At 34.8% G+C, this 26,351-nt stretch overlaps 1 protein-coding gene and 1 long non-coding RNA gene across 2 annotated transcripts; both read left to right on the plus strand.

Moving 5' to 3' along the window:
- The first annotated feature begins 1,121 nt into the window (after window positions 1-1,121).
- Window positions 1,122-4,818, plus strand: LOC121421783. The gene is made up of 3 exons (XR_005971045.1): window positions 1,122-1,160; window positions 3,115-3,288; window positions 4,696-4,818. It is a non-coding gene; the product is annotated as an uncharacterized LOC121421783 (long non-coding RNA).
- A 1,524-nt stretch (window positions 4,819-6,342) lies between these two features.
- Window positions 6,343-25,466, plus strand: LOC121421986. Its single transcript, XM_041616788.1, has 14 exons — window positions 6,343-6,453; window positions 8,404-8,577; window positions 9,985-10,158; window positions 11,570-11,743; window positions 13,151-13,324; window positions 14,735-14,908; window positions 16,315-16,488; window positions 17,899-18,072; window positions 19,481-19,654; window positions 21,055-21,228; window positions 22,631-22,804; window positions 24,218-24,391; window positions 24,756-24,860; window positions 25,420-25,466. Exons 1-14 carry the CDS (start codon window positions 6,369-6,371, stop codon window positions 25,464-25,466), a joined length of 2,151 nt encoding a protein of 716 aa, XP_041472722.1. The 5' UTR covers window positions 6,343-6,368.
- Window positions 25,467-26,351: the final 885 nt, after the last annotated feature.

A 26,351-nucleotide genomic window follows, 5' to 3' on the forward strand; every position in this document is an offset into this window, starting at 1 on the left:
GCTCTTTTTAATGGAGTCGCCTTGGACGACATTCTAAGAGCAGCCTTTTGGCGCTCTTCTAACTCTTTTACTTCCTTTTATTTAAAGGACATCCCTTCGGGAGAGGCCTTATTTGCCTCCTCTGCTCTCAAAGCAGCGGCCCCCGTGTCTTAATCTCCCCTTTACGCACTCCTTCTAGACATGCCTCCCTTCACGTTGAATCCGTGTTGGTCTAGCAAATCAAATGGGTATATCCCAGTTATTGATGTAAATTATGAAAATACTTACCTGATTTTCTTATTTACGAGATAACTGGATATACCCATTTGAACCCTCCCTCCTACCCCTCGCCTTGTGTGACAACATGTCTTTTTTACAGGCTCATGAGAGGAAATGGACGCCAAATTGCGCGATGATCTTGGATAGTGCGTCAATAGGGAGATGCAGCGCGCGCGCAGGAAAAATTGTGTACTCTATATTCGGCACGCAAGTCCATTGTAATGAACTAGCAAATCAAATGGGTATATCCAGTTATCTCGTAAATAAGAAAATCAGGTAAGTATTTCATATTTTTATAGTAGTTTTCATAGTCAGCACTGCTGCTTTATTGAATCGTGTGATTCAGGTGAGACTGCTGGAGGCGCTCCACATGTTGGATTTGGGGACTACTAACCACACAATAGTGATGCGCGAGTAGTGAGTGGTTACGATTATGCCGATTTGCAAACTGTTTTTCTCTTTTGAATGTGCCACTTTGTCTTTATGTGGTTGTGATTGTATTTTCTTACTTAAGAACTGAGCATTTGTTTATTTCACGTACCTTAAGGATCAATTCCTAAAAGATGGATAGCTCTCTGTTCATGGCATGTATGTTGAGACAAATATTTCTTTTAAAGATATTACACTTGTAAATTGTTGGTGGCCCCAATTGATTGAATAATAATCTAGTTTGTTGTCATTGTTAGTAATATTGTTACGCAGGTATCCCGTTTTTTCCCCTCTTACAGATAACTGTGAAATAGAGGCAATTCCTTTCTCAGATCAACCAACGGCTGGTTCTTTGAACCATAATGCAAGTATTGTTATCGCCTGTAACATGGGTTACTCTACCGGTATGGGCACTTCAACAGAGCTCATGTGTGATAACGGGACCCTTTCTGCACCTATTCCTATCTGTTATGGTAAGATCCTATCAATCTTGAATATATCTGCCAATTTACAAGAATTCATTTAGTCAGACAATCTAGATTTTCAAACTTGCTTTTTTATTGTGCCATTTTGACTTGATTGGGTTGTGAAATTAAGAACTGATTATTTTTTTTCTTTACTCATTTTAAGAATTAATTTGTAAAAGATGCTTGCTTATGGCATTACGTGAATCCTGTGTTTAAAAAATACCCCACCAGCTTATAACACAGGAACCCCATTGCCCTGCGTGTTATGTCAATGGGAGGTCAGGTGGGGAATCTGAAACCCCAATTTCAGATTTTGGGAGAGCTTCAATTCTCTCGTTTAAACTGGGGTGGGACTCATTTGACTGCTGATAAGGCCTTACGTGTAAGTCAATGGGAACTCAAGTGGGGTATCGACACCCCATTTTCAGTTTTTTGGGAAAGTTAAGTTTTTCTCGTTTAAACTGGGGTGGGGTCGACTGCAGCTGCTGATAAGAGCTGAACAAACACCGCACTGGAAACCGCAACATCTCTCTCTCCCTCTGCCTGGCCGTATGAAGGTCACTTCTCCTTGGGGGGAAGGTGGATTATTATCTGGGAGAGTGTGTGGTTGTTTACTTAAGGATTACCATTCCCGCTGATATCGGGGATGGGGGGGGGCAGTGAGAGAAGCTTGGAATTTGAAATTGGGGTGTCAGAGGAGATCTGTTTTTAAACACAAATTTTCGTAATGGGGGGGCATTTTGCTGTCTTAAATATTTCTAGCATGTTAAAAAAAATTATTTACAAATATTACAAAGGCAGGTTTTTTTTTTTTTTTTTTTTTTGGGGGGGGCTCTAATTGATTAAACAATAAGTATGTCATTTTTGTTGGTAATATTGTTACTGAGGTATCCCTTTTTCCCTCTTATAGAAAAATGTGACATAGATGCAATTCCTTTCTCAAATCAAACAACATTTGATTCCTTGGACAATGATACAAGTATCGTTATAGCCTCCAACATTGGCTGCTCTACCGGTATGGGTATTGCATTATGAAAAATACGAGACATTTGGCATCCTCCATCATAACTTTGAAAGTCTATGGATCTAATTCATAAAGCTGGGACATATAAAAATAAAAAGTAATCAAGTATCAAACATCCTGTTCGAGTTTCAGGTCATATGACCAAGGTCAATGCCATATTGGGGGTATTTGTTGGATATATAACCATCATAACTTTAAAAGTGTATGGATCTAGTTCATAAAACTTGGACAAAAGAGTAATCAGGTATCATTAAACATTTCATGCGAGTCTTAATTCAGATGACCACAGTCAAAGGTCATTTAAGGTCAATGAACTTTTTGAAGGTATATTATTGGATTTCTGTCATATCTTTCAAAGTTTAGTCTATAAAATGTTTCTATAGGGTTAATCAAGTACCACTGACAAGTCTTAGGTGGCATGATCAAGTTCAAATGTCATTTATTGTCAATGAAAATAGCATTGTATCATTATATGAATGACGTTTTTTGTGAATAATTATTTTATAGTAGTTTTCATAGTCAGCACTGCTGCTTTATTGAATCGTGTGATTCAGGTGAGACTGCTGGAGGCGCTCCACATGTTGGATTTGGGGACTACTAACCACACAATAGTGATGCGCGAGTAGTGAGTGGTCACGATTATGCCGATTTGCAAACTGTTTTGCTCTTTTGAATGTGCCACTTTGTCTTTATGTGGTTGTGATTGTATTTTCTTACTTAAGAACTGAGCATTTGTTTATTTCACGTACCTTAAGGATCAATTCCTAAAAGATGGATAGCTCTCTGTTCGTGGCATGTATGTTGAGACAAATATTTCTTTTAAAGATATTACACTTGTAAATTGTTGGTGGCCCCAATTGATTGAATAATAATCTAGTTTGTTGTCATTGTTAGTAATATTGTTACGCAGGTATCCCGTTTTTTCCCCTCTTACAGATAACTGTGAAATAGAGGCAATTCCTTTCTCAGATCAACCAACGGCTGGTTCTTTGAACCATAATGCAAGTATTGTTATAGCCTGTAACATGGGTTACTCTACCGGTATGGGCACTTCAACAGAGCTCATGTGTGATAACGGGACCCTTTCTGCACCTATTCCTATCTGTTATGGTAAGATCCTATCAATCTTGAATAATCTGCCAATTTACAAGAATTCATTTAGTCAGACAATCTAGATTTTCAAACTTGCTTTTTTATTGTGCCATTTTGACTTGATTGGGTTGTGAAATTAAGAACTGATTATTTTTTTTTCTTCACTCATTTTAAGAATTAATTTGTAAAAGATGCTTGCTTTTTGGGGGCATTTTACTGTCTTAAATATTTCTAGCATGTTAAAAAAAATTATTTACAAATATTACAAGGGCAGGTTTTTTTTTTTTTTTTTTTGGGGGGGGCTCTAATTGATTAAACAATAAGTATGTCATTTTTGTTGGTAATATTGTTACTGAGGTATCCCTTTTTCCCTCTTATAGAAAAATGTGACGTAGATGCAATTCCTTTCTCAAATCAAACAACATTTGATTCTTTGGACAATGATACAAGTATCGTTATAGCCTCCAACATTGGCTGCTCTACCGGTATGGGTATTGCATTATGAAAAATACGAGACATTTGGCATCCTCCATCATAACTTTGAAAGTCTATGGATCTAATTCATAAAACTGGGACATATAAAAATAAAAAGTAATCAAGTATCAAACATCCTGTTCGAGTTTCAGGTCATATGACCAAGGTCAATGCCATGTTGGGGGTATTTGTTGCATAACCATCATAACTTTAAAAGTGTATGGATCTAGTTCATAAAACTTGGACAAAAGAGTAATCAGGTATCATTTAAATTTCATGCGAGTCTTAATTCAGATGACCACAGTCAAAGGTCATTTAAGGTCAATGAACTTTTTGAAGGTATATTATTGGATTTCTGTCATATCTTTCAAAGTTTAGTCTATAAAATGTTTCTATAGGGTTAATCAAGTACCACTGACAAGTCTTAGGTGGCATGATCAAGTTCAAATGTCATTTATTGTCAATGAAAATAGCATTGTATCATTATATGAATGGCGTTTTTTGTGAATAATTATTTTATAGTAGTTTTCATAGTCAGTACTGCTGCTTTATTGAATCGTGTGATTCAGGTGAGACTGCTGGAGGCGCTCCACATGTTGGATTTGGGGACTACTAACCACACAATAGTGATGCGCGAGTAGTGAGTGGTCACGATTATGCCGATTTGCAAACTGTTTTTGCTCTTTTGAATGTGCCACTTTGTCTTTATGTGGTTGTGATTGTATTTTCTTACTTAAGAACTGAGCATTTGTTTATTTCACGTACCTTAAGGATCAATTCCTAAAAGATGGATAGCTCTCTGTTCGTGGCATGTATATTGAGACAAATATTTCTTTTAAAGATATTACACTTGTAAATTGTTGGTGGCCCCAATTGATTGATTATAATCTAGTTTGTTGTCATTGTTAGTAATATTGTTACGCAGGTATCCCGTTTTTTCCCCTCTTACAGATAACTGTGAAATAGAGGCAATTCCTTTCTCAGATCAACCAACGGCTGGTTCTTTGAACCATAATGCAAGTATTGTTATCGCCTGTAACATGGGTTACTCTACCGGTATGGGCACTTCAACGGAGCTCATGTGTGATAACGGGACCCTTTCTGCACCTATTCCTATCTGTTATGGTAAGATCCTATCAATCTTGAATATATCTGCCAATTTACAAGAATTCATTTAGTCAGACAATCTAGATTTTCAAACTTGCTTTTTTATTGTGCCATTTTGACTTGATTGGGTTGTGAAATTAAGAACTGATTATTTTTTTTTCTTTACTCATTTTAAGAATTAATTTGTAAAAGATGCTTGCTTTTGGGGGGCATTTTACTGTCTTAAATATTTCTAGCATGTTAAAAAAAATTATTTACAAATATTACAAAGGCAGGTTGTTTTTTTTTTTTTTTTGGGGGGGGCTCTAATTGATTAAACAATAAGTATGTCATTTTTGTTGGTAATATTGTTACTGAGGTATCCTTTTTCCCTCTTATAGAAAAATGTGACATAGATGCAATTCCTTTCTCAAATCAAACAACATTTGATTCTTGGACAATGATACAAGTATCGTTATAGCCTCCAACATTGGCTGCTCTACTGGTATGGGTATTGCATTATGAAAAATACGAGACATTTGGCATCCTCCATCATAACTTTGAAAGTCTATGGATCTAATTCATAAAGCTGGGACATATAAAAATAAAAAGTAATCAAGTATCAAACATCCTGTTCGAGTTTCAGGTCATATGACCAAGGTCAATGCCATGTTGGGGGTATTTGTTGCATATATAACCATCATAACTTTAAAAGTGTATGGATCTAGTTCATAAAACTTGGACAAAAGAGTTATCAGGTATCATTAAACATTTCATGCGAGTCTTAATTCAGATGACCACAGTCAAAGGTCATTTAAGGTCAATGAACTTTTTGAAGGTATATTATTGGATTTCTGTCATATCTTTCAAAGTTTAGTCTATAAAATGTTTCTATAGGGTTAATCAAGTACCACTGACAAGTCTTAGGTGGCATGATCAAGTTCAAATGTCATTTATTGTCAATGAAAATAGCATTGTATCATTATATGAATGGCGTTTTTTGTGAATAATTATTTTATAGTAGTTTTCATAGTCAGCACTGCTGCTTTATTGAATCGTGTGATTCAGGTGAGACTGCTGGAGGCGCTCCACATGTTGGATTTGGGGACTACTAACCACACAATAGTGATGCGCGAGTAGTGAGTGGTCACGATTATGCCGATTTGCAAACTGTTTTGCTCTTTTGAATGTGCCACTTTGTCTTTATGTGGTTGTGATTGTATTTTCTTACTTAAGAACTGAGCATTTGTTTATTTCACGTACCTTAAGGATCAATTCCTAAAAGATGGATAGCTCTCTGTTCGTGGCATGTATGTTGAGACAAATATTTCTTTTAAAGATATTACACTTGTAAATTGTTGGTGGCCCCAATTGATTGAAAATAATCTAGTTTGTTGTCATTGTTAGTAATATTGTTACGCAGGTATATCCGTTTTTTCCCCTCTTACAGATAACTGTGAAATAGAGGCAATTCCTTTCTCAGATCAACCAACGGCTGTTCTTTGAACCATAATGCAAGTATTGTTATAGCCTGTAACATGGGTTACTCTACCGGTATGGGCACTTCAACAGAGCTCATGTGTGATAACGGGACCCTTTCTGCACCTATTCCTATCTGTTATGGTAAGATCATATCAATCTTGAATATATCTGCCAATTTACAAGAATTCATTTAGTCAGACAATCTAGATTTTCAAACTTGCTTTTTTATTGTGCCATTTTGACTTGATTGGGTTGTGAAATTAAGAACTGATTATTTTTTTTTCTTTACTCATTTTAAGAATTAATTTGTAAAAGATGCTTGCTTTTGGCATTACGTGAATCCTGTGTTTAAAAAATACCCCACCAGCTTATAACACAGGAACCCCATTGCCCTGCGTGTTATGTCAATGGGAGGTCAGGTTGGGAATCTGAAACCCCAATTTCAGATTTTGGGAGAGCTTCAATCTCTCGTTTAAACTGGGGTGGGACTCATTTGACTGCTGATAAGGCTTACGTGTAAGTCAATGGGAACTCAAGTGGGGTATCGACACCCCATTTTCAGTTTTTGGGGAAAGTTAGGTTTTTCTCGTTTAAACTGGGGTGGGGTCGACTGCAGCTGCTGATAAGAGCTGAACAAACACCGCACTGGAAACCGCAACATCTCTCTCTCCCTCTGCCTGGCCGTATGAAGGTCACTTCTCCTTGGGGGGAAGGTGGATTATTATCTGGGAGAGTGTGTGGTTGTTTACTTAAGGATTACCATTCCCGCTGATATCGGGGATGGGGGGGGGGGGGCAGTGAGAGAAGCTTGGATTTGAAATTGGGGTGTCAGAGGAGATCTGTTTTTAAACACAAATTTTCGTAATGGGGGGGCATTTTGCTGTCTTAAATATTTCTAGCATGTTAAAAAAAATTATTTACAAATATTACAAAGGCAGGTTTTTTTTTTTTTTTTGGGGGGGGGGCTCTAATTGATTAAACAATAAGTATGTCATTTTTGTTGGTAATATTGTTACTGAGGTATCCTTTTTCCCTCTTATAGAAAAATGTGACATAGATGCAATTCCTTTCTCAAATCAAACAACATTTGATTCCTTGGACAATGATACAAGTATCGTTATAGCCTCCAACATTGGCTGCTCTACCGTATGGGTATTGCATTATGAAAAATACGAGACATTTGGCATCCTCCATCATAACTTTGAAAGTCTATGGATCTAATTCATAAAGCTGGGACATATAAAAATAAAAAGTAATCAAGTATCAAACATCCTGTTCGAGTTTCAGGTCATATGACCAAGGTCAATGCCATGTTGGGGGTATTTGTTGCATATATAACCATCATAACTTTAAAAGTGTATGGATCTAGTTCATAAAACTTGGACAAAAGAGTAATCAGGTATCATTAAACATTTCATGCGAGTCTTAATTCAGATGACCACAGTCAAAGGTCATTTAAGGTCAATGAACTTTTTGAAGGTATATTATTGGATTTCTGTCATATCTTTCAAAGTTTAGTCTATAAAATGTTTCTATAGGGTTAATCAAGTACCACTGACAAGTCTTAGGTGGCATGATCAAGTTCAAATGTCATTTATTGTCAATGAAAATAGCATTGTATCATTATATGAATGGCGTTTTTTGTGAATAATTATTTTATAGTAGTTTTCATAGTCAGCACTGCTGCTTTATTGAATCGTGTGATTCAGGTGAGACTGCTGGAGGCGCTCCACATGTTGGATTTGGGGACTACTAACCACACAATAGTGATGCGCGAGTAGTGAGTGGTCACGATTATGCCGATTTGCAAACTGTTTTTGCTCTTTTGAATGTGCCACTTTGTCTTTATGTGGTTGTGATTGTATTTTCTTACTTAAGAACTGAGCATTTGTTTATTTCACGTACCTTAAGGATCAATTCCTAAAAGATGGATAGCTCTCTGTTCGTGGCATGTATGTTGAGACAAATATTTCTTTTAAGATATTACACTTGTAAATTGTTGGTGGCCCCAATTGATTGAATAATAATCTAGTTTGTTGTCATTGTTAGTAATATTGTTACGCAGGTATCCCGTTTTTTCCCCTCTTACAGATAACTGTGAAATAGAGGCAATTCCTTTCTCAGATCAACCAACGGCTGGTTCTTTGAACCATAATGCAAGTATTGTTATAGCCTGTAACATGGGTTACTCTACCGGTATGGGCACTTCAACAGAGCTCATGTGTGATAACGGGACCCTTTCTGCACCTATTCCTATCTGTTATGGTAAGATCCTATCAATCTTGAATATATCTGCCAATTTACAAGAATTCATTTAGTCAGACAATCTAGATTTTCAAACTTGCTTTTTTATTGTGCCATTTTGACTTGATTGGGTTGTGAAATTAAGAACTGATTATTATTTTTTTCTTCACTCATTTTAAGAATTAATTTGTAAAAGATGCTTGCTTTTTGGGGGCATTTTACTGTCTTAAATATTTCTAGCATGTTAAAAAAAATTATTTACAAATATTACAAAGGCAGGTTTTTTTTTTTTTTTGGGGGGGGGCTCTAATTGATTAAACAATAAGTATGTCATTTTTGTTGGTAATATTGTTACTGAGGTATCCCTTTTTCCCTCTTATAGAAAAATGTGACGTAGATGCAATTCCTTTCTCAAATCAAAGAACATTTGATTCTTTGGACAATGATACAAGTATCGTTATAGCCTCCAACATTGGCTGCTCTACCGGTATGGGTATTGCATTATGAAAAATACGAGACATTTGGCATCCTCCATCATAACTTTGAAAGTCTATGGATCTAATTCATAAAACTGGGACATATAAAAATAAAAAGTAATCAAGTATCAAACATCCTGTTCGAGTTTCAGGTCATATGACCAAGGTCAATGCCATGTTGGGGGTATTTGTTGCATAACCATCATAACTTTAAAAGTGTATGGATCTAGTTCATAAAACTTGGACAAAAGAGTAATCAGGTATCATTAAACATTTCATGCGAGTCTTAATTCAGATGACCACAGTCAAAGGTCATTTAAGGTCAATGAACTTTTTGAAGGTATATTATTGGATTTCTGTCATATCTTTCAAAGTTTAGTCTATAAAATGTTTCTATAGGGTTAATCAAGTACCACTGACAAGTCTTAGGTGGCATGATCAAGTTCAAATGTCATTTATTGTCAATGAAAATAGCATTGTATCATTATATGAATGGCGTTTTTTGTGAATAATTATTTTATAGTAGTTTTCATAGTCAGCACTGCTGCTTTATTGAATCGTTTGATTCAGGTGAGACTGCTGGAGGCGCTCCACATGTTGGATTTGGGGACTACTAACCACACAATAGTGATGCGCGAGTAGTGAGTGGTCACGATTATGCCGATTTGCAAACTGTTTTTCTCTTTTGAATGTGCCACTTTGTCTTTATGTGGTTGTGATTGTATTTTCTTACTTAAGAACTGAGCATTTGTTTATTTCACGTACCTTAAGGATCAATTCCTAAAAGATGGATAGCTCTCTGTTCGTGGCATGTATATTGAGACAAATATTTCTTTTAAAGATATTACACTTGTAAATTGTTGGTGGCCCCAATTGATTGAATAATAATCTAGTTTGTTGTCATTGTTAGTAATATTGTTACGCAGGTATCCCGTTTTTTCCCCTCTTACAGATAACTGTGAAATAGAGGCAATTCCTTTCTCAGATCAACCAACGGCTGGTTCTTTGAACCATAATGCAAGTATTGTTATAGCCTGTAACATGGGTTACTCTACCGGTATGGGCACTTCAACAGAGCTCATGTGTGATAACGGGACCCTTTCTGCACCTATTCCTATCTGTTATGGTAAGATCCTATCAATCTTGAATATATCTGCCAATTTACAAGAATTCATTTAGTCAGACAATCTAGATTTTCAAACTTGCTTTTTTATTGTGCCATTTTGACTTGATTGGGTTGTGAAATTAAGAACTGATTATTTTTTTTTTCTTTACTCATTTTAAGAATTAATTTGTAAAAGATGCTTGCTTTTTGGGGGCATTTTACTGTCTTAAATATTTCTAGCATGTTAAAAAAAATTATTTACAAATATTACAAAGGCAGGTTTTTTTTTTTTTTTTGGGGGGGCTCTAATATGATTAAACAATAAGTATGTCATTTTTGTTGGTAATATTGTTACTGAGGTATCCCTTTTTCCCTCTTATAGAAAAATGTGACGTAGATGCAATTCCTTTCTCAAATCAAACAACATTTGATTCTTTGGACAATGATACAAGTATCGTTATAGCCTCCAACATTGGCTGCTCTACCGGTATGGGTATTGCATTATGAAAAATACGAGACATTTGGCATCCTCCATCATAACTTTGAAAGTCTATGGATCTAATTCATAAAACTGGGACATATAAAAATAAAGAGTAATCAAGTATCAAACATCCTGTTCGAGTTTCAGGTCATATGACCAAGGTCAATGCCATGTTGGGGGTATTTGTTGCATATATAACCATCATAACTTTAAAAGTGTATGGATCTAGTTCATAAAACTTGGACAAAAGAGTAATCAGGTATCATTAAACATTTCATGCGAGTCTTAATTCAGATGACCACAGTCAAAGGTCATTTAAGGTCAATGAACTTTTTGAAGGTATATTATTGGATTTCTGTCATATCTTTCAAAGTTTAGTCTATAAAATGTTTCTATAGGGTTAATCAAGTACCACTGACAAGTCTTAGGTGGCATGATCAAGTTCAAATGTCATTTATTGTCAATGAAAATAGCATTGTATCATTATATGAATGGCGTTTTTTGTGAATAATTATTTTATAGTAGTTTTCATAGTCAGCACTGCTGCTTTATTGAATCGTGTGATTCAGGTGAGACTGCTGGAGGCGCTCCACATGTTGGATTTGGGGACTACTAACCACACAATAGTGATGCGCGAGTAGTGAGTGGTCACGATTATGCCGATTTGCAAACTGTTTTTCTCTTTCGAATGTGCCACTTTGTCTTTATGTGGTTGTGATTGTATTTTCTTACTTAAGAACTGAGCATTTGTTTATTTCACGTACCTTAAGGATCAATTCCTAAAAGATGGATAGCTCTCTGTTCGTGGCATGTATATTGAGACAAATATTTCTTTTAAAGATATTACACTTGTAAATTGTTGGTGGCCCCAATTGATTGAATAATAATCTAGTTTGTTGTCATTGTTAGTAATATTGTTACGCAGGTATCCCGTTTTTTCCCCTCTTACAGATAACTGTGAAATAGAGGCAATTCCTTTCTCAGATCAACCAACGGCTGGTTCTTTGAACCATAATGCAAGTATTGTTATAGCCTGTAACATGGGTTACTCTACCGGTATGGGCACTTCAACAGAGCTCATGTGTGATAACGGGACCCTTTCAGCACCTATTCCTATCTGTTATGGTAAGATCCTATCAATCTTGAATATATCTGCCAATTTACAAGAATTCATTTAGTCAGACAATCTAGATTTTCAAACTTGCTTTTTTATTGTGCCATTTTGACTTGATTGGGTTGTGAAATTAAGAACTGATTATTTTTTTTTCTTTACTCATTTTAAGAATTAATTTGTAAAAGATGCTTGCTTTTTGGGGCATTTTACTGTCTTAAATATTTCTAGCATGTTAAAAAAAATTATTTACAAATATTACAAAGGCAGGTTTTTTTTTTTTTTTGGGGGGGGGGGCTCTAATTGATTAAACAATAAGTATGTCATTTTTGTTGGTAATATTGTTACTGAGGTATCCCTTTTTCCCTCTTATAGAAAAATGTGACGTAGATGCAATTCCTTTCTCAAATCAAAGAACATTTGATTCTTTGGACAATGATACAAGTATCGTTATAGCCTCCAACATTGGCTGCTCTACCGGTATGGGTATTGCATTATGAAAAATACGAGACATTTGGCATCCTCCATCATAACTTTGAAAGTCTATGGATCTAATTCATAAAACTGGGACATATAAAAATAAAAAGTAATCAAGTATCAAACATCCTGTTCGAGTTTCAGGTCATATGACCAAGGTCAATGCCATGTTGGGGGTATTTGTTGCATAACCATCATAACTTTAAAAGTGTATGGATCTAGTTCATAAAACTTGGACAAAAGAGTAATCAGGTATCATTAAACATTTCATGCGAGTCTTAATTCAGATGACCACAGTCAAAGGTCATTTAAGGTCAATGAACTTTTTGAAGGTATATTATTGGATTTCTGTCATATCTTTCAAAGTTTAGTCTATAAAATGTTTCTATAGGGTTAATCAAGTACCACTGACAAGTCTTAGGTGGCATGATCAAGTTCAAATGTCATTTATTGTCAATGAAAATAGCATTGTATCATTATATGAATGGCGTTTTTTGTGAATAATTATTTTATAGTAGTTTTCATAGTCAGCACTGCTGCTTTATTGAATCGTTTGATTCAGGTGAGACTGCTGGAGGCGCTCCACATGTTGGATTTGGGGACTACTAACCACACAATAGTGATGCGCGAGTAGTGAGTGGTCACGATTATGCCGATTTGCAAACTGTTTTGCTCTTTTGAATGTGCCACTTTGTCTTTATGTGGTTGTGATTGTATTTTCTTACTTAAGAACTGAGCATTTGTTTATTTCACGTACCTTAAGGATCAATTCCTAAAAGATGGATAGCTCTCTGTTCGTGGCATGTATATTGAGACAAATATTTCTTTTAAAGATATTACACTTGTAAATTGTTGGTGGCCCCAATTGATTGAATAATAATCTAGTTTGTTGTCATTGTTAGTAATATTGTTACGCAGGTATCCCGTTTTTTCCCCTCTTACAGATAACTGTGAAATAGAGGCAATTCCTTTCTCAGATCAACCAACGGCTGGTTCTTTGAACCATAATGCAAGTATTGTTATAGCCTGTAACATGGGTTACTCTACCGGTATGGGCACTTCAACAGAGCTCATGTGTGATAACGGGACCCTTTCTGCACCTATTCCTATCTGTTATGGTAAGATCCTATCAATCTTGAATATATCTGCCAATTTACAAGAATTCATTTAGTCAGACAATCTAGATTTTCAAACTTGCTTTTTTATTGTGCCATTTTGACTTGATTGGGTTGTGAAATTAAGAACTGATTATTTTTTTTTCTTCACTCATTTTAAGAATTAATTTGTAAAAGATGCTTGCTTTTTGGGGGCATTTTACTGTCTTAAATATTTCTAGCATGTTAAAAAAAATTATTTACAAATATTACAAAGGCAGGTTTTTTTTTTTTTTTTTTGGGGGGGGGGCTCTAATTGATTAAACAATAAGTATGTCATTTTTGTTGGTAATATTGTTACTGAGGTATCCCTTTTTCCCTCTTATAGAAAAATGTGACGTAGATGCAATTCCTTTCTCAAATCAAACAACATTTGATTCTTTGGACAATGATACAAGTATCGTTATAGCCTCCAACATTGGCTGCTCTACCGGTATGGGTATTGCATTATGAAAAATACGAGACATTTGGCATCCTCCATCATAACTTTGAAAGTCTATGGATCTAATTCATAAAACTGGGACATATAAAAATAAAAAGTAATCAAGTATCAAACATCCTGTTCGAGTTTCAGGTCATATGACCAAGGTCAATGCCATGTTGGGGGTATTTGTTGCATAACCATCATAACTTTAAAAGTGTATGGATCTAGTTCATAAAACTTGGACAAAAGAGTAATCAGGTATCATTAAACATTTCATGCGAGTCTTAATTCAGATGACCACAGTCAAAGGTCATTTAAGGTCAATGAACTTTTTGAAGGTATATTATTGGATTTCTGTCATATCTTTCAAAGTTTAGTCTATAAAATGTTTCTATAGGGTTAATCAAGTACCACTGACAAGTCTTAGGTGGCATGATCAAGTTCAAATGTCATTTATTGTCAATGAAAATAGCATTGTATCATTATATGAATGACGTTTTTTGTGAATAATTATTTTATAGTAGTTTTCATAGTCAGCACTGCTGCTTTATTGAATCGTGTGATTCAGGTGAGACTGCTGGAGGCGCTCCACATGTTGGATTTGGGGACTACTAACCACACAATAGTGATGCGCGAGTAGTGAGTGGTCACGATTATGCCGATTTGCAAACTGTTTTGCTCTTTTGAATGTGCCACTTTGTCTTTATGTGGTTGTGATTGTATTTTCTTACTTAAGAACTGAGCATTTGTTTATTTCACGTACCTTAAGGATCAATTCCTAAAAGATGGATAGCTCTCTGTTCGTGGCATGTATATTGAGACAAATATTTCTTTTAAAGATATTACACTTGTAAATTGTTGGTGGCCCCAATTGATTGAATAATAATCTAGTTTGTTGTCATTGTTAGTAATATTGTTACGCAGGTATCCCGTTTTTTCCCCTCTTACAGATAACTGTGAAATAGAGGCAATTCCTTTCTCAGATCAACCAACGGCTGGTTCTTTGAACCATAATGCAAGTATTGTTATAGCCTGTAACATGGGTTACTCTACCGGTATGGGCACTTCAACAGAGCTCATGTGTGATAACGGGACCCTTTCAGCACCTATTCCTATCTGTTATGGTAAGATCCTATCAATCTTGAATATATCTGCCAATTTACAAGAATTCATTTAGTCAGACAATCTAGATTTTCAAACTTGCTTTTTTATTGTGCCATTTTGACTTGATTGGGTTGTGAAATTAAGAACTGATTATTTTTTTTTCTTCACTCATTTTAAGAATTAATTTGTAAAAGATGCTTGCTTTTTGGGGGCATTTTACTGTCTTAAATATTTCTAGCATGTTAAAAAAATTATTTACAAATATTACAAAGGCAGGTTTTTTTTTTTTTTTTTGGGGGGGGGCTCTAATTGATTAAACAATAAGTATGTCATTTTTGTTGGTAATATTGTTACTGAGGTATCCCTTTTTCCCTCTTATAGAAAAATGTGACGTAGATGCAATTCCTTTCTCAAATCAAAGAACATTTGATTCTTTGGACAATGATACAAGTATCGTTATAGCCTCCAACATTGGCTGCTCTACCGGTATGGGTATTGCATTATGAAAAATACGAGACATTTGGCATCCTCCATCATAACTTTGAAAGTCTATGGATCTAATTCATAAAACTGGGACATATAAAAATAAAAAGTAATCAAGTATCAAACATCCTGTTCGAGTTTCAGGTCATATGACCAAGGTCAATGCCATGTTGGGGGTATTTGTTGCATAACCATCATAACTTTAAAAGTGTATGGATCTAGTTCATAAAACTTGGACAAAAGAGTAATCAGGTATCATTAACATTTCATGCGAGTCTTAATTCAGATGACCACAGTCAAAGGTCATTTAAGGTCAATGAACTTTTTGAAGGTATATTATTGGATTTCTGTCATATCTTTCAAAGTTTAGTCTATAAAATGTTTCTATAGGGTTAATCAAGTACCACTGACAAGTCTTAGGTGGCATGATCAAGTTCAAATGTCATTTATTGTCAATGAAAATAGCATTGTATCATTATATGAATGGCGTTTTTTGTGAATAATTATTTTATAGTAGTTTTCATAGTCAGCACTGCTGCTTTATTGAATCGTGTGATTCAGGTGAGACTGCTGGAGGCGCTCCACATGTTGGATTTGGGGACTACTAACCACACAATAGTGATGCGCGAGTAGTGAGTGGTCACGATTATGCCGATTTGCAAACTGTTTTGCTCTTTCGAATGTGCCACTTTGTCTTTATGTGGTTGTGATTGTATTTTCTTACTTAAGAACTGAGCATTTGTTTATTTCACGTACCTTAAGGATCAATTCCTAAAAGATGGATAGCTCTCTGTTCGTGGCATGTATGTTGAGACAAATATTTCTTTTAAAGATATTACACTTGTAAATTGTTGGTGGCCCCAATTGATTGAATAATAATCTAGTTTGTTGTCATTGTTAGTAATATTGTTACGCAGGTATCCCGTTTTTTCCCCTCTTACAGATAACTGTGAAATAGAGGCAATTCCTTTCTCAGATCAACCAACGGCTGGTTCTTTGAACCATAATGCAAGTATTGTTATAGCCTGTAACATGGGTTACTCTACCGGTATGGGCACTTCAACAGAGCTCATGTGTGATAACGGGACCCTTTCTGCACCTATTCCTATCTGTTATGGTAAGATCCTATCAATCTTGAATATATCTGCCAATTTACAAGAATTCATTTAGTCAGACAATCTAGATTTTCAAACTTGCTTTTTTATTGTGCCATTTTGACTTGATTGGGTTGTGAAATTAAGAACTGATTATTTTTTTTTCTTTACTCATTTTAAGAATTAATTTGTAAAAGATGCTTGCTTTTTGGGGGCATTTTACTGTCTTAAATATTTCTAGCATGTTAAAAAAAATTATTTACAAATATTACAAAGGCAGGTTTTTTTTTTTTTTTTTTGGGGGGGGGGCTCTAATTGATTAAACAATAAGTATGTCATTTTTGTTGGTAATATTGTTACTGAGGTATCCCTTTTTCCCTCTTATAGAAAAATGTGACGTAGATGCAATTCCTTTCTCAAATCAAACAACATTTGATTCTTTGGACAATGATACAAGTATCGTTATAGCCTCCAACATTGGCTGCTCTACCGGTATGGGTATTGCATTATGAAAAATACGAGACATTTGGCATCCTCCATCATAACTTTGAAAGTCTATGGATCTAATTCATAAAACTGGGACATATAAAAATAAAAAGTAATCAAGTATCAAACATCCTGTTCGAGTTTCAGGTCATATGACCAAGGTCAATGCCATGTTGGGGGTATTTGTTGCATAACCATCATAACTTTAAAAGTGTATGGATCTAGTTCATAAAACTTGGACAAAAGAGTAATCAGGTATCATTAAACATTTCATGCGAGTCTTAATTCAGATGACCACAGTCAAAGGTCATTTAAGGTCAATGAACTTTTTGAAGGTATATTATTGGATTTCTGTCATATCTTTCAAAGTTTAGTCTATAAAATGTTTCTATAGGGTTAATCAAGTACCACTGACAAGTCTTAGGTGGCATGATCAAGTTCAAATGTCATTTATTGTCAATGAAAATAGCATTGTATCATTATATGAATGACGTTTTTTGTGAATAATTATTTTATAGTAGTTTTCATAGTCAGCACTGCTGCTTTATTGAATCGTGTGATTCAGGTGAGACTGCTGGAGGCGCTCCACATGTTGGATTTGGGGACTACTAACCACACAATAGTGATGCGCGAGTAGTGAGTGGTCACGATTATGCCGATTTGCAAACTGTTTTGCTCTTTTGAATGTGCCACTTTGTCTTTATGTGGTTGTGATTGTATTTTCTTACTTAAGAACTGAGCATTTGTTTATTTCACGTACCTTAAGGATCAATTCCTAAAAGATGGATAGCTCTCTGTTCGTGGCATGTATGTTGAGACAAATATTTCTTTTAAAGATATTACACTTGTAAATTGTTGGTGGCCCCAATTGATTGAATAATAATCTAGTTTGTTGTCATTGTTAGTAATATTGTTACGCAGGTATCCCGTTTTTTCCCCTCTTACAGATAACTGTGAAATAGAGGCAATTCCTTTCTCAGATCAACCAACGGCTGGTTCTTTGAACCATAATGCAAGTATTGTTATAGCCTGTAACATGGGTTACTCTACCGGTATGGGCACTTCAACAGAGCTCATGTGTGATAACGGGACCCTTTCAGCACCTATTCCTATCTGTTATGGTAAGATCCTATCAATCTTGAATATATCTGCCAATTTACAAGAATTCATTTAGTCAGACAATCTAGATTTTCAAACTTGCTTTTTTATTGTGCCATTTTGACTTGATTGGGTTGTGAAATTAAGAACTGATTATTTTTTTTTCTTTACTCATTTTAAGAATTAATTTGTAAAAGATGCTTGCTTTTTGGGGGCATTTTACTGTCTTAAATATTTCTAGCATGTTAAAAAAAATTATTTACAAATATTACAAAGGCAGGTTTTTTTTTTTTTTTTTTGGGGGGGGCTCTAATTGATTAAACAATAAGTATGTCATTTTTGTTGGTAATATTGTTACTGAGGTATCCCTTTTTCCCTCTTATAGAAAAATGTGACGTAGATGCAATTCCTTTCTCAAATCAAAGAACATTTGATTCTTTCGAAAATGATACAGGTATCGTTATAGCCTCCAACATGCGCTGCTCTACCGGTATGGGTATTGCATTATGAAAAATACGAGACATTTGGCATCTTCCATCATAACTTTGAAAGTCTATGGATCTAATTCATAAAACTGGGACATATAAAAATAAAAAGTAATCAAGTATCAAACATCCTGTTCGAGTTTCAGGTCATATGACCAAGGTCAATGCCATGTTGGGGGTATTTGTTGCATAACCATCATAACTTTAAAAGTGTATGGATCTAGTTCATAAAACTTGGACAAAAGAGTAATCAGGTATCATTAAACATTTCATGCGAGTCTTAATTCAGATGACCACAGTCAAAGGTCATTTAAGGTCAATGAACTTTTTGAAGGTATATTATTGGATTTCTGTCATATCTTTCAAAGTTTAGTCTATAAAATGTTTCTATAGGGTTAATCAAGTACCACTGACAAGTCTTAGGTGGCATGATCAAGTTCAAATGTCATTTATTGTCAATGAAAATAGCATTGTATCATTATATGAATGGCGTTTTTTGTGAATAATTATTTTATAGTAGTTTTCATAGTCAGCACTGCTGCTTTATTGAATCGTGTGATTCAGGTGAGACTGCTGGAGGCGCTCCACATGTTGGATTTGGGGACTACTAACCACACAATAGTGATGCGCGAGTAGTGAGTGGTCACGATTATGCCGATTTGCAAACTGTTTTTCTCTTTTGAATGTGCCACTTTGTCTTTATGTGGTTGTGATTGTATTTTCTTACTTAAGAACTGAGCATTTGTTTATTTCACGTACCTTAAGGATCAATTCCTAAAAGATGGATAGCTCTCTGTTCGTGGCATGTATGTTGAGACAAATATTTCTTTTAAAGATATTACACTTGTAAATTGTTGGTGGCCCCAATTGATTGAATAATAATCTAGTTTGTTGTCATTGTTAGTAATATTGTTACGCAGGTATCCCGTTTTTTCCCCTCTTACAGATAACTGTGAAATAGAGGCAATTCCTTTCTCAGATCAACCAACGGCTGGTTCTTTGAACCATAATGCAAGTATTGTTATAGCCTGTAACATGGGTTACTCTACCGGTATGGGCACTTCAACAGAGCTCATGTGTGATAACGGGACCCTTTCTGCACCTATTCCTATCTGTTATGGTAAGATCCTATCAATCTTGAATATATCTGCCAATTTACAAGAATTCATTTAGTCAGACAATCTAGAATTTCAAACTTGCTTTTTTATTGTGCCATTTTGACTTGATTGGGTTGTGAAATTAAGAACTGATTATTTTTTTTTCTTCACTCATTTTAAGAATTAATTTGTAAAAGATGCTTGCTTTTTGGGGGCATTTTACTGTCTTAAATATTTCTAGCATGTTAAAAAAAATTATTTACAAATATTACAAAGGCAGGTTTTTTTTTTTGGGGGGGCTCTAATTGATTAAACAATAAGTATGTCATTTTTGTTGGTAATATTGTTACTGAGGTATCCCTTTTTCCCTCTTATAGAAAAATGTGACGTAGATGCAATTCCTTTCTCAAATCAAAGAACATTTGATTCTTTGGACAATGATACAAGTATCGTTATAGCCTCCAACATTGGCTGCTCTACCGGTATGGGTATTGCATTATGAAAAATACGAGACATTTGGCATCCTCCATCATAACTTTGAAAGTCTATGGATCTAATTCATAAAACTGGGACATATAAAAATAAAAAGTAATCAAGTATCAAACATCCTGTTCGAGTTTCAGGTCATATGACCAAGGTCAATGCCATGTTGGGGGTATTTGTTGCATAACCATCATAACTTTAAAAGTGTATGGATCTAGTTCATAAAACTTGGACAAAAGAGTAATCAGGTATCATTAAACATTTCATGCGAGTCTTAATTCAGATGACCACAGTCAAAGGTCATTTAAGGTCAATGAACTTTTTGAAGGTATATTATTGGATTTCTGTCATATCTTTCAAAGTTTAGTCTATAAAATGTTTCTATAGGGTTAATCAAGTACCACTGACAAGTCTTAGGTGGCATGATCAAGTTCAAATGTCATTTATTGTCAATGAAAATAGCATTGTATCATTATATGAATGGCGTTTTTTGTGAATAATTATTTTATAGTAGTTTTCATAGTCAGCACTGCTGCTTTATTGAATCGTGTGATTCAGGTGAGACTGCTGGAGGCGCTCCACATGTTGGATTTGGGGACTACTAACCACACAATAGTGATGCGCGAGTAGTGAGTGGTCACGATTATGCCGATTTGCAAACTGTTTTTCTCTTTCGAATGTGCCACTTTGTCTTTATGTGGTTGTGATTGTATTTTCTTACTTAAGAACTGAGCATTTGTTTATTTCACGTACCTTAAGGATCAATTCCTAAAAGATGGATAGCTCTCTGTTCGTGGCATGTATGTTGAGACAAATATTTCTTTTAAAGATATTACACTTGTAAATTGTTGGTGGCCCCAATTGATTGAATAATAATCTAGTATGTTGTCATTGTTAGTAATATTGTTACGCAGGTATCCCGTTTTTTCCCCTCTTACAGATAACTGTGAAATAGAGGCAATTCCTTTCTCAGATCAACCAACGGCTGGTTCTTTGAACCATAATGCAAGTATTGTTATAGCCTGTAACATGGGTTACTCTACCGGTATGGGCACTTCAACAGAGCTCATGTGTGATAACGGGACCCTTTCTGCACCTATTCCTATCTGTTATGGTAAGATCCTATCAATCTTGAATATATCTGCCAATTTACAAGAATTCATTTAGTCAGACAATCTAGATTTTCAAACTTGCTTTTTTATTGTGCCATTTTGACTTGATTGGGTTGTGAAATTAAGAACTGATTATTTTTTTTTCTTTACTCATTTTAAGAATTAATTTGTAAAAGATGCTTGCTTTTTGGGGGCATTTTACTGTCTTAAATATTTCTAGCATGTTAAAAAAATTATTTACAAATATTACAAAGGCAGGTTTTTTTTTTTTTTGGGGGGGCTCTAATTGATTAAACAATAAGTATGTCATTTTTGTTGGTAATATTGTTACTGAGGTATCCCTTTTTCCCTCTTATAGAAAAATGTGACGTAGATGCAATTCCTTTCTCAAATCAAAGAACATTTGATTCTTTGGACAATGATACAAGTATCGTTATAGCCTCCAACATTGGCTGCTCTACCGGTATGGGTATTGCATTATGAAAAATACGAGACATTTGGCATCCTCCATCATAACTTTGAAAGTCTATGGATCTAATTCATAAAACTGGGACATATAAAAATAAAAAGTAATCAAGTATCAAACATCCTGTTCGAGTTTCAGGTCATATGACCAAGGTCAATGCCATGTTGGGGGTATTTGTTGCATAACCATCATAACTTTAAAAGTGTATGGATCTAGTTCATAAAACTTGGACAAAAGAGTAATCAGGTATCATTAAACATTTCATGCGAGTCTTAATTCAGATGACCACAGTCAAAGGTCATTTAAGGTCAATGAACTTTTTGAAGGTATATTATTGGATTTCTGTCATATCTTTCAAAGTTTAGTCTATAAAATGTTTCTATAGGGTTAATCAAGTACCACTGACAAGTCTTAGGTGGCATGATCAAGTTCAAATGTCATTTATTGTCAATGAAAATAGCATTGTATCATTATATGAATGGCGTTTTTTGTGAATAATTATTTTATAGTAGTTTTCATAGTCAGCACTGCTGCTTTATTGAATCGTTTGATTCAGGTGAGACTGCTGGAGGCGCTCCACATGTTGGATTTGGGGACTACTAACCACACAATAGTGATGCGCTAGTAGTGAGTGGTCACGATTATGCCGATTTGCAAACTGTTTTTCTCTTTTGAATGTGCCACTTTGTCTTTATGTGGTTGTGATTGTATTTTCTTACTTAAGAACTGAGCATTTGTTTATTTCACGTACCTTAAGGATCAATTCCTAAAAGATGGATAGCTCTCTGTTCGTGGCATGTATATTGAGACAAATATTTCTTTTAAAGATATTACACTTGTAAATTGTTGGTGGCCCCAATTGATTGAATAATAATCTAGTTTGTTGTCATTGTTAGTAATATTGTTACGCAGGTATCCCGTTTTTTCCCCTCTTACAGATAACTGTGAAATAGAGGCAATTCCTTTCTCAGATCAACCAACGGCTGGTTCTTTGAACCATAATGCAAGTATTGTTATAGCCTGTAACATGGGTTACTCTACCGGTATGGGCACTTCAACAGAGCTCATGTGTGATAACGGGACCCTTTCTGCACCTATTCCTATCTGTTATGGTAAGATCATATCAATCTTGAATATATCTGCCAATTTACAAGAATTCATTTAGTCAGACAATCTAGATTTTCAAACTTGCTTTTTTATTGTGCCATTTTGACTTGATTGGGTTGTGAAATTAAGAACTGATTATTTTTTTTTCTTTACTCATTTTAAGAATTAATTTGTAAAAGATGCTTGCTTTTTGGGGGCATTTTACTGTCTTAAATATTTCTAGCATGTTAAAAAAAATTATTTACAAATATTACAAAGGCAGGTTTTTTTTTTTTTTTTTTTTTTTGGGGGGGGCTCTAATTGATTAAACAATAAGTATGTCATTTTTGTTGGTAATATTGTTACTGAGGTATCCCTTTTTCCCTCTTATAGAAAAATGTGACGTAGATGCAATTCCTTTCTCAAATCAAACAACATTTGATTCTTTGGACAATGATACAAGTATCGTTATAGCCTCCAACATTGGCTGCTCTACCGGTATGGGTATTGCATTATGAAAAATACGAGACATTTGGCATCCTCCATCATAACTTTGAAAGTCTATGGATCTAATTCATAAAACTGGGACATATAAAAATAAAAAGTAATCAAGTATCAAACATCCTGTTCGAGTTTCAGGTCATATGACCAAGGTCAATGCCATGTTGGGGGTATTTGTTGCATAACCATCATAACTTTAAAAGTGTATGGATCTAGTTCATAAAACTTGGACAAAAGAGTAATCAGGTATCATTAAACATTTCATGCGAGTCTTAATTCAGATGACCACAGTCAAAGGTCATTTAAGGTCAATGAACTTTTTGAAGGTATATTATTGGATTTCTGTCATATCTTTCAAAGTTTAGTCTATAAAATGTTTCTATAGGGTTAATCAAGTACCACTGACAAGTCTTAGGTGGCATGATCAAGTTCAAATGTCATTTATTGTCAATGAAAATAGCATTGTATCATTATATGAATGGCGTTTTTTGTGAATAATTATTTTATAGTAGTTTTCATAGTCAGCACTGCTGCTTTATTGAATCGTGTGATTCAGGTGAGACTGCTGGAGGCGCTCCACATGTTGGATTTGGGGACTACTAACCACACAATAGTGATGCGCGAGTAGTGAGTGGTCACGATTATGCCGATTTGCAAACTGTTTTGCTCTTTTGAATGTGCCACTTTGTCTTTATGTGGTTGTGATTGTATTTTCTTACTTAAGAACTGAGCATTTGTTTATTTCACGTACCTTAAGGATCAATTCCTAAAAGATGGATAGCTCTCTGTTCGTGGCATGTATGTTGAGACAAATATTTCTTTTAAAGATATTACACTTGTAAATTGTTGGTGGCCCCAATTGATTGAATAATAATCTAGTTTGTTGTCATTGTTAGTAATATTGTTACGCAGGTATCCCGTTTTTTCCCCTCTTACAGATAACTGTGAAATAGAGGCAATTCCTTTCTCAGATCAACCAACGGCTGGTTCTTTGAACCATAATGCAAGTATTGTTATAGCCTGTAACATGGGTTACTCTACCGGTATGGGCACTTCAACAGAGCTCATGTGTGATAACGGGACCCTTTCAGCACCTATTCCTATCTGTTATGGTAAGATCCTATCAATCTTGAATATATCTGCCAATTTACAAGAATTCATTTAGTCAGACAATCTAGATTTTCAAACTTGCTTTTTTATTGTGCCATTTTGACTTGATTGGGTTGTGAAATTAAGAACTGATTATTTTTTTTTCTTTACTCATTTTAAGAATTAATTTGTAAAAGATGCTTGCTTTTTGGGGGCATTTTACTGTCTTAAATATTTCTAGCATGTTAAAAAAAATTATTTACAAATATTACAAAGGCAGGTTTTTTTTTTTTTTTTTTGGGGGGGGGGCTCTAATTGATTAAACAATAAGTATGTCATTTTTGTTGGTAATATTGTTACTGAGGTATCCCTTTTTCCCTCTTATAGAAAAATGTGACGTAGATGCAATTCCTTTCTCAAATCAAAGAACATTTGATTCTTTCGAAAATGATACAGGTATCGTTATAGCCTCCAACATTGGCTGCTCTACCGGTATGGGTATTGCATTATGAAAAATACGAGACATTTGGCATCTTCCATCATAACTTTGAAAGTCTATGGATCTAATTCATAAAACTGGGACATATAAAAATAAAAAGTAATCAAGTATCAAACATCCTGTTCGAGTTTCAGGTCATATGACCAAGGTCAATGCCATGTTGGGGGTATTTGTTGCATAACCATCATAACTTTAAAAGTGTATGGATCTAGTTCATAAAACTTGGACAAAAGAGTAATCAGGTATCATTAAACATTTCATGCGAGTCTTAATTCAGATGACCACAGTCAAAGGTTATTTAAGGTCAATGAACTTTTTGAAGGTATGTTATTGGATTTCTGTCATATCTTTCAAAGTTTAGTCTATAAAATGTTTCTATAGGGTTAATCAAGTACCACTGACAAGTCTTAGGTGGCATGATCAAGTTCAAATGTCATTTATTGTCAATGAAAATAGCATTGTATCATTATATGAATGGCGTTTTTTGTGAATAATTATTTTATAGTAGTTTTCATAGTCAGCACTGCTGCTTTATTGAATCGTGTGATTCAGGTGAGACTGCTGGAGGCGCTCCACATGTTGGATTTGGGGACTACTAACCACACAATAGTGATGCGCGAGTAGTGAGTGGTCACGATTATGCCGATTTGCAAACTGTTTTTCTCTTTTGAATGTGCCACTTTGTCTTTATGTGGTTGTGATTGTATTTTCTTACTTAAGAACTGAGCATTTGTTTATTTCACGTACCTTAAGGATCAATTCCTAAAAGATGGATAGCTCTCTGTTCGTGGCATGTATATTGAGACAAATATTTCTTTTAAAGATATTACACTTGTAAATTGTTGGTGGCCCCAATTGATTGAATAATAATCTAGTATGTTGTCATTGTTAGTAATATTGTTACGCAGGTATCCCGTTTTTTCCCCTCTTACAGATAACTGTGAAATAGAGGCAATTCCTTTCTCAGATCAACCAACGGCTGCTTCTTTGAACCATAATGCAAGTATTGTTATAGCCTGTAACATGGGTTACTCTACTGGTATGGGCACTTCAACAGAGCTCATGTGTGATAACGGGACCCTTTCAGCACCTATTCCTATCTGTTATGGTAAGATCCTATCAATCTTGAATATATCTGCCAATTTACAAGAATTCATTTAGTCAGACAATCTAGATTTTCAAACTTGCTTTTTTATTGTGCCATTTTGACTTGATTGGGTTGTGAAATTAAGAACTGATTATTTTTTTTTCTTCACTCATTTTAAGAATTAATTTGTAAAAGATGCTTGCTTTTTGGGGGCATTTTACTGTCTTAAATATTTCTAGCATGTTAAAAAAAATTATTTACAAATATTACAAAGGCAGGTTTTTTTTTTTTTTTTGGGGGGGGGCTCTAATTGATTAAACAATAAGTATGTCATTTTTGTTGGTAATATTGTTACTGAGGTATCCCTTTTTCCCTCTTATAGAAAAATGTGACGTAG

Source organism: Lytechinus variegatus, chromosome 9, assembly GCF_018143015.1.
Source record: "Lytechinus variegatus isolate NC3 chromosome 9, Lvar_3.0, whole genome shotgun sequence".
In the NCBI taxonomy this organism is placed as follows: domain Eukaryota; kingdom Metazoa; phylum Echinodermata; class Echinoidea; order Temnopleuroida; family Toxopneustidae; genus Lytechinus; species Lytechinus variegatus.

Bases quoted from the DNA above. Each gene is read 5' to 3' on its own strand.
- LOC121421986 (XM_041616788.1), top strand. From the start codon at position 6,369: ATGGGTTACTCTACCGGTATGGGCACTTCAACAGAGCTCATGTGTGAT. The intron at 21,229-22,630 runs GTAAGATCCTAT...CCCCTCTTACAG, and splicing joins ACCTATTCCTATCTGTTATG to ATAACTGTGAAATAGAGGCA. The intron at 22,805-24,217 runs GTAAGATCATAT...CCCCTCTTACAG, and splicing joins ACCTATTCCTATCTGTTATG to ATAACTGTGAAATAGAGGCA.